This window comes from Malania oleifera, chromosome 5 (genome assembly GCF_029873635.1).
Source record: "Malania oleifera isolate guangnan ecotype guangnan chromosome 5, ASM2987363v1, whole genome shotgun sequence".
Taxonomy (NCBI): Eukaryota; Viridiplantae; Streptophyta; class Magnoliopsida; order Santalales; family Ximeniaceae; genus Malania; species Malania oleifera.
The window spans coordinates 21,490,912-21,500,131 of record NC_080421.1 but is presented as its reverse complement, the minus strand read 5'-3'; the positions used below and the strand labels follow the sequence as shown (position 1 = coordinate 21,500,131).

Genomic DNA, 9,220 nt, shown 5'->3' with positions numbered 1-9,220 from the left:
TTTTTTCGCTTCTCTTCCTCTCTCTCACTCAGTTTTTTTTCCTAAACTCCCCCTGCTTTCCCCCGAACTCTCTCCAACTCTCCTGCTCAGCTTCAAATTCAGACCTCTCTCTTCCCCTGCTCTTCTTTCTTCCCCTGCTCTTCCAGCCTCTCTGCCCTCTCCTTCATTCTCTCTACTCTCAACCATACCAGCAGACACCATCGTGCCCTATGCACAACTCCCATCCCACTCCATGCCAGCAGAAGACCCGAGGCCAGCTGCTGCAACCAGCTTCTCCACGCCTCATAGCACAGCCGGCTGTTCCTCTCCTCTGCAGAAGTCTCCAAACAGCAGCCCCCCTGCTGCTATACTAGCAACCATAAGCAGCAGCAACATCTCCAGCACACCAGCAGTGGAGCTCCTCTTCTCCAGCGAGAGGCCATCATCTCGAGCTCCTTTACAACCTGCTGCACAGCCCAGCAACTCTCTCTCTAGCTCTCTCTCTCTCTCTCTCTCTCTCTCTCTCTCTCTCTCTCTCTCTCTCTCTCTCTTTTCTTTTCTTTCATTTTATTCTATGAAGAATAGTTGTAGATTGAATTTTTTTAGTAGAAAAAATTGGATTCTTGAATGGTTATTTAAAGTTTTATTTTAGCGTTAGTATGTTCCAGTTAATTATTTTACTCAAGTAGTTTAACAAGGAATTTAATTCGTAGTATTTAATTATTTTAAGGTCCGGGTAATTTTAAAATAAAAAGGAAAAAAATAAAATAAAAAAAATATTGTTTTGTTTTGAAGTTTTCCATGTTTTAATTTTTCTTTTGAGGTTTAGTTTAGTTAGGGTCAGTTTCATCAAAGTTCATATTTTTCAGTTTTGTTAAAGTTCGTATTTTTATTTTTCGGTATCATTGAAAGTTTAGATTTTTGATGTGTTTGCATTTTTGTTCGAGTTCTTGGTTTGAATTATTGATCCATATTAAAGGTTTGATTTTTAGTGCGTGAGTGTTTAATTCCATGTTTTAGGCTGCCATATTTCATTAACACGTGTTTCAGTGTTTCCATGAGTAGATTAGAGTTTCAGTTTTTGTTCTTTAGTTCAATACATGTTAGTTTTAGGACTTTAATTTGCGTGCTATTTAATTTGTTAAAAGTAAAATCAAACAATTTTGAAAATCCTGAATCTGAACCGAGTTCAGTACCTTTTTAATTTCGATTGGAAAAATGTAAAATCTGAGATTAAACGCATTCCCTGAGGAAACGATCTAGCCCTTGGTTTTAATATTATACGGCAGAACTCCTATACTTGGGATAACTTCCGAGCTGCTCATTTTTCGAGTGAGTCAATTTTTTGGCGCCGTTGCCTTGGAATGTCAGTCTTAGTCTCAAAATTGCGTTTTTCCCGTCATTCTTGTTAGTTTTATGAAAAAGAAAAAAAAAATAGAACACAAAAACAGAAAAAAAAAATCGAGTTTTGAAGAATGGCTACACCTACACCGCGCACGATAATGGACTTTTTGCAGCTTGAATATGCCACTGCATCCTCTTCCACTGTTTTGCCTTATGACGAGCTTAATTTCATGATGCAGCGTGAGAGGACGTCATTGCTACCTGAATTCTACAGGTCAGAATCTGAGTGCCCCTATCAGCATCTAGTAGAGTTTGAGTTAACCTGCAACATGTTTTCTCTCATGCTAGAGCTGACGAATCTACTAGACTGAATTTATTTCTTGCTACTTTGCAAGATAGGGCACTGATTTTGTTTCATCCTATGAGACCTTATTCTATCACTAATTGGTCTGATATGGAGCGTGAATTCCTGCATGCGTTTTGTCCCTCACAGAGAACACAATTTTTGCAGGAACAGATTCTTAATTTTGTGCAGCAGGATGACGAGACATTTCGGGCTTACTGGGAGTGATTCAAGGATCTACTAAGCACTTGTCCACATCACGGGTTCGAATTATGGAGGTTAGGTGATTGTTCTTATAGTGCTCTTACCCTTGATTGCAAGTGTTTTGTCTAGACTATGTCTAATGGAGAGCCCGTCAGCGAGGATCCAGATCAGGTATTATCATTCTTTGATTACTTAGCTGACAATGTCCCACAATGCAATACATGATACACTCAGGCACTCATGACTGCACATCCTACCAGCACAATTAGTGGTGGAGATGTATACAAGCCACCAAACTACCCAAACAACCATCCGCCTCAATATCAGCCACAACAGATCTCTCCGAGCTGTACGTCATCAGACCTTTTCGAGGATAGCATAACTCAAATGGCGAACATGCTCCAACAATTCATGCAAACTCAAGTCGATCATAATAATGAATTGCAGGATACCATTAATGCGATAAGCACACAGTTGGACATCTTAGAAAACAAAGAATTGCCCGTGGAACCTCAGCATAGTCCTCTAGAGTACCAGCAGCCACACCAACAAATACATGATGTTTCTCTTGAGACAGCAGAGGCCACCACTACTTTGAGAAGCGAGAAAGAATTTCCCCAACCTGAGATGCTCATCGTCGGACAACCAGTTGTCCCAGCACTAGAAGTCACGGCTGAACCAGAAGAGGTCAACGAAAAATTAGAGGAAATGGGGCCAGAAGCAGAGCAGTTAGTTGATGAGGAGACTGATACTCATACGAAGTACCAACCTGTGGTACCTCATACTCCGAGCACAGAAATCGTGAAACCGTCACTCCCGCCTGAATCAGATGTTAAGGAGCCTAATGTGGAGGCAGACTTCTGCAGTGGTATGATGATATGTACACTCGATAAACAGGGTGACCAGTCTGGTGAGCATATAATTTTCAAAGAAGCAAGTAAAACCTTTAATGTTAATGCTTCTGAAGAACTATAGGTAATTGCTCCAATAACTTCCCATCGCACGTTCGTTCGTAAAGAAGCACATTTCCTGGAAACAATGTTGAATAAAGACCCTTTCTTATCCACACACGAGGGTCGACCTGCACACAAATTGTTTGGTATTTTGACACGCATTAATTTATTTAAGGTTGATTTTCATGCAGGTATGACGACTGATCGATTATGGCGGCTCAAATTTGGAGAACCGCCGATGCAATTTATAGACTTGCGGCCACCAGACGAAATTCCTCCTAAGCCTCCGCCAGACAATTGTGATGTTTTTCTTTCCCTTATTTTCCTTTTTTTAATCTTATTTTATTTTTAGTTAGTTTTTAGGACCATTTTCTCGTAGTTCGATTTTTGTTATTTCGTCACTCAGGTGCGCTTTACTTTTCTTGTGCACAGTCCTTTCTATTTCCCTTATGCTTTCACATTGAGGACAATGTTCACTTAAGTTGGGGGGGATGAGCATTTGCATGTGACACTGTGCACGTACACGTACTGGGTTTAAAAAAAAAAAAACCAAAAAAAAAAAAATTAAAAAAAAAAATCAAAAAGAAAGAGAGAAGGAAAGAGGAGCACTAAGGAATTACATTGCATTATGCCATGTTTAACACTGACTCATACCTTTCACATACTTGCGTATAACTTAAGAATGACGCACTTGAGTCAATCATGCATAGTTTCTCTTTATATGATTTTATGACTCCATGAAGAATCAATTAGTAGTACATTCATGTTAATTTGACTATATAATTTCCTGTATTTACACAGCATCTCACGAGGCTGAATAAACACATTTACGTGATTCATTGCACTTAGGGTTTCTTGTGAGCACTGAGAGAGCACCCGTGGTGACTATGACACCTTGTGAGATATCCTTGAGCTATTTATCGTCCTTTTGAGCGTTAATATCAAATCAGAATTCATGGAACTCAATTCTCTTTTTCTGGATGATTCCTTGTACACTAGTATTTATTTTTGATTTGCTAGCTTAGAGGTGACACCTAGTGGGGAGCTAGAAACCTAGGTCTTGTAGCCTACTCAAGATGTGAAGGCTGAGCCACCCCTAGAGATAGACTTAATTCATGAACTCCTATTCGAGCTCAATTCCCATTGATGGTATGAAGATTACAAAAGAAGTGTTAATATTGTCCTTATTGCTCAAGAAAAGACAGAAAATAAAGAATGAGCATAAAAAAAAAAAAGAATAAGCAATACACATGCGCATGAAATGAAATGTCAATGCCGGCCCAAATACATATCACAAAAAGTCAAGGAAGACACATATTTTCCACGTATGAAGATTCTTCAACTGATTAATGCCTCAGATGCATTCACGACAAGTTTGTGAATAAGTTGATCTAGGGTGGTTTCAGTTGGATATGGTGAGTAGGTGAGAAGATGCTAGGGTGAAGGAATCGACACCTTATAGATAGGCTAGATCCTTTCCAGACTAGTCCACTCCATATACTTAGCGTTGTTCCCTTTAATATGTGGAATGTTTGATCGCGACACTCCTCCTCACATATGATGAGTGAACCCATTTTCTTTGAGTGTTCTTAAGGGTATACCAGTTAGGCCGAGTCAAAGCGACCGTTCTGTAGGTGTCCACTGGCGTCCTAGGTGTACTGAGTCACACACATCACGCACACCTTGAGAGTTTACCTGTTTAAACTTGAACTTATATGATTGCATTAACTCTGAATGTGCCACTGATTAACTTCATGTGAGTATATTGCTCTTAAATGACATATAAACGATGACGCTTGCATGAGTGACATGCTTTGGAGTCGTGTGCATTGAATATGAACAAGCCTGTGTGAAATTTAGTTATATTCTTGTATGTGAAACGGTATGGCTGTGTTGCATGTGCATCGATTTCATGTTCACCGGAGTTTGTAATTGTAGACACCACCCTGAAATTCATTTACGTCATTTGCTAGAGACTAGCAAAACGTTAGCTGGGGGGTGTGATTACGCGTCAAAACTGCGTAATTGGGCATCTTAACCCGGGTTTTACCATTTATATTTTTAATTAAATGTCCAAAATTGTCCAATATTTTAATAAAGTGCCAAAATCATCATTCTTGAACTTTATTGCACTATTTATGAAGTTTTGGTAATTTTTTGTCGTAGGAAAATTTTTGGGAACCAAAACCGACACCTGTTTGTATTTCATACATAACTTTTCCGTCCGAGCTCCGATCGAGACGATTCAAATTTTTGGAGAAAGAAGAAAGGATATATACAACTTTTGTGTTTTGAGTTTTGTGAGAAACAGGCTCCAGAAGAGTCAGATTTGCGATGAACAGAGAATGAAAAAAATATAAAAAATCAAGTTGCCGGGTCAACCCTTTCCAAACGGGTTGGGTCGTGGGTTCATGGATCCTAGGACAACCCAGCTCCCCCTTAATTCCCCTTCTCTTCCTCTCCCTGCGCAGGCAGCCCCCGGGGCTCCCCATTCTCCTCTTCTTCCTCTTCTTCTTCTTCCTCTTCTTCTTCTTCTTCTTCTTCTTCTTCTTCTTCTCCTTTAGTTTGTTTTTTTTGTTCTTTTCTTTACTGCTTTTACCTTCTCTCCCTTCCTCACTCACTCAGCCCCTCCTTCCCGATTCTCTCCCTCTTTCTCAATTAGTTTTTTTCCCTTCTCTTCCTCTCTCTCACTCAATTTTTTTTCCTAAACTCCCCCTGCTTTCCCTCAAACTCTCTCCAACTCTCCTGCTCAGCTTCAAATTTAGACCTCTCTCTTCCCCTGCTCTTCTTTCTTCCCCTGCTCTTCCAGCCCCTCTGCCCTCTCCTTCATTCTCTCTACTCTCAGCCATACTAGCAGACACCATCGTGCCCTATGCACAACTCCCATCCCACTCCATACTAGCAGAAGACCCGAGGTCAGCTGCTGCAACCAGCTTCTCCACGCCTCAGAGCACAGCCGGCTGTTCCTCTCCTCCGCAGAAGTCTCCAAACAATAGCCCCCCTGCTACTATACCAGCAACCACGAGCAGCAGCAACATCTATAGCACACTGGCTGTGGAGCTCCTCTTCTCCAGCAAGAGGCCATCATCTCGAGCTCCTCTACAACCTGCTGCATAGCCCAGCAACTCTCTCTCTAGCTCTCTCTCTCTCTCTCTCTCTCTCTCTCTCTCTCTCTCTCTCTCTCTCTCTCTCTCTTTTCTTTTCTTTCATTTTATTCTATGAAGAATAGTTGTAGATTGAATTTTTTTTAGTAGAAAAAATTAGATTCTTGAATGGTTATTTAAAGTTTTATTTTAGCGTTAGTATGTTCCAGTTAATTATTTTACTCAAGTAGTTTAACAAGGAATTTAATTCGTAGTATTTAATTATTTTAAGGTCTGGGTAATTTTAAAATAAAAAGGAAAAAAAATAAAATATAAAAAAAATATTGTTTTGTTTTGAAGTTTTCCAAGTTTTAATTTTTCTTTTGAGGTTCAGTTTAGTTAGGGTCAGTTTCATCAAAGTTCATATTTTTCAGTTTTGTTAAAGTTCGTATTTTTATTTTTTGGTATCATTCAAAGTTTAGATTTTTGATGTGTTTGCATTTTTGTTTGAGTTCTTGGTTTGAATTATTGATCCATATTAAAGGTTTGATTTTAGTGCGTGAGTGTTTAATTGAGTTTCCATTGCACATCTTTGATTCCATGTTTTAGGCTGCCATATTTCATTAACACGTGTTTCAGTGTTTCCATGAGTAGATTAGAGTTTCCGTTTTTGTTCTTTAGTTCAATACATGTTAGTTTTAGGACTTTAATTTGCGTGCTATTTAATTTGTTAAAAGTAAAATCAAACAATTCAGAAAATCCTGAATCTGAACCGAGTTAAGTACCTTTTTAATTTCGATTGGAAAAACGTAAAATTTGAGATTAATACGCGTTCCCTGAGGAGACGATCTAGCACTTAGGCTTAATATTATACGACAGAACTCCTATACTTGGGATAGCTTCCGAGCTGCTCATTTTTCGAGTGAGTCACTTAGTAGAAAATCTTAAGAGACAACTGTGGGAAGATATGAATAGTATTATACAAGGCATGCTAAGGACTGAGAAAATATTTATAGGAGGAGATCTGAATGGACACATTGGAAGAGATAATAAAAATTATGAGAGGATACATAAAGGATATGGATATGGAGAGAAAAATGAGTCTGGGGAGATGATCTTAGACTTTGCTATGTCATATGATTTTAGTATAATGAATACTTGCTTTAAGAAGAGAGAAGAACACTTAATAACCTTTAAAAGTGGATAAAATAGAAGTCAAATAGATTTTTTTTTAACTGTGAGGGTAGATCGTTTACCATGCAAGGATTGTAAAGTTGTTCTAGGTGAAAGCCTAATCACACAACATAGAGTCTTAGTGTTAGATATATGTATTAAAAAATGGAAGAAAAAGGATAAAATAAACCAGTGTAGGAGAACTAGATGGTAGAACCTAAAAGGAGAAAATATAATAAAATTTAAAGATAAAATGATTAAAGATGGGGATTGGACCATAAAGGATGGGATAGATACAAACACTCTTTAGAGTATATTAGCTAGCTCTATTAAAAAGATAGCAAAAGAGATCTTAGGTGAATCAAAGGGAAGATCTTGAATAGCAAAGAGAGTTGGTGGTTGGTTAAAGATATACAAAAAATCATAAAAACAAAAAGAATTTGGTATAAAACATGGCAAAAATGTAGAAATAGAGATAACTTTAAAAAATATAAGGAGGCAAGAAAAGATGCAAAAGTGGCCCTTAGTGAAACTAAATATATATCATTTAATAGTTTGTATGATAGATTATGTACGAAAGAAAGGGAAAGAGATATATATATAAACTTGCTAAAGCTAGAGAAAGGAAGAACAAGGACTTAGGAAATGTAAAATGTATAAAAAAGTGAGGATGATATTGTCTTAGTTAAGGATGAAGATATTAAAGAAAGATGGCGAAGTTACTTTAGTAAGTTGTTTAACGAAAACCAAATAGAAGGCTTAAACTTAGAATTGTCAAATGAGGAACAGACTAAAAATATAAGATTTATTCACAAAATTAGAATTAACGAAGTTAAGTTTGCACTAAAAAAGATGAAAAATGGGAAAGCTATGGAACCAGATAACGTCCCAATTGAAGTTCATAAATGCTTGGGTGATAACGGAATTATATGGTTAACTAATTTATTTAATACAATTGTAAAAACTAAGAAAATGCCAAATGAATGGTAGAAAAGCACTTTAATACCTATATACAAAAATAAAGGAGATATTCAAAACTGTAATAACTATCGTGGAATTAAAGTTATAAGTCATACGATGAAACTATAGGAAAGGGTAGTTGAGCAAATATTAAGCTTAGAAATGAAAATCTCATAAAATTGATTTGGTTTTATGCCTAGGAGATCTACCACATAAGCTATTTATCTTTTAAGAAGATTAGTGGAAAAATTTAGGAAAAAGAAAGGGACTTGCATATGATATTTATTGACCTTGAGAAAGCATATGATAGAATACCTAGGGAAGTTCTATGGTGGGTTTTAGAGAAAAAAAAAAAAAGGGTGTATGTTGTAGGTATACCGATGTCATTAAGGATATGTACGATGGAGTAATGACTAGTGTAAGCATTATAGATGGAGAAACTAGAGAATTTCCAATTACCATAGGTGTACATTAAGGATCTGCTTTGAATCCTTATCTTTTTGCTTTAGTGATGGACCAATTGACTAAGAGTATTCAAAAGGAGGTTCTATGGTGTATGTTGTTTGCAGTTGATATTGTATTAATTGACAAAACTAGGGACGAAGTAGAGGCTGAGTTAGAATTATGGAGAGAAGCTTTGGAATCTAGAGGCTTTAAGATAAGTAGAAATAAAACAGAATAAATGAAATGTAATTTTAGTAATGATAGGAGGATTATTAGAGACAATGTTAAACTTGATAATGAAGAAATAAATAGCACTTGTAGATTTCGATACCTTAGATCTATTATGCAAGTTGAAAGAGAAATTGAAGATGATGTAATGCATAGAAATTACAAGTTACCTAAGCCTATATTTTTGTGTGCAAAAATCATTTTAAAGTTTGCATTCAAACACTCTTTGTGCTTAGTATATTGCTTGTTGAGTTTGTTCGAATAAACTTGCTAGCATATTTGAAACCTTGATATGATATTGTGATATTCTAATATTGTGTTTCAAATCTTACTTAGATACACACTTTAACTCTTGATTGATTATCATACTTGATTGAGTGTTTAACACACATTAAAGCACTGAGCATATTTACATATCATTCATGCTTGCATTATTTCTTGAGCTATACTGGTGTACATATATGCTTGTGAAGAAGCTTAGTTTCGTGTACAAAATTTTATCATTTGTT

At 36.9% G+C, this 9,220-nt stretch overlaps 1 protein-coding gene across 1 annotated transcript; it reads left to right on the top strand.

Moving 5' to 3' along the window:
- The first annotated feature begins 232 nt into the window (after window positions 1-232).
- On the top strand, window positions 233-5,940 carry LOC131155884 (uncharacterized). The gene is made up of 2 exons (XM_058109332.1): window positions 233-458; window positions 5,633-5,940. Exons 1-2 carry the CDS (start codon window positions 233-235, stop codon window positions 5,938-5,940), a joined length of 534 nt encoding a protein of 177 aa, XP_057965315.1.
- Window positions 5,941-9,220: the final 3,280 nt, after the last annotated feature.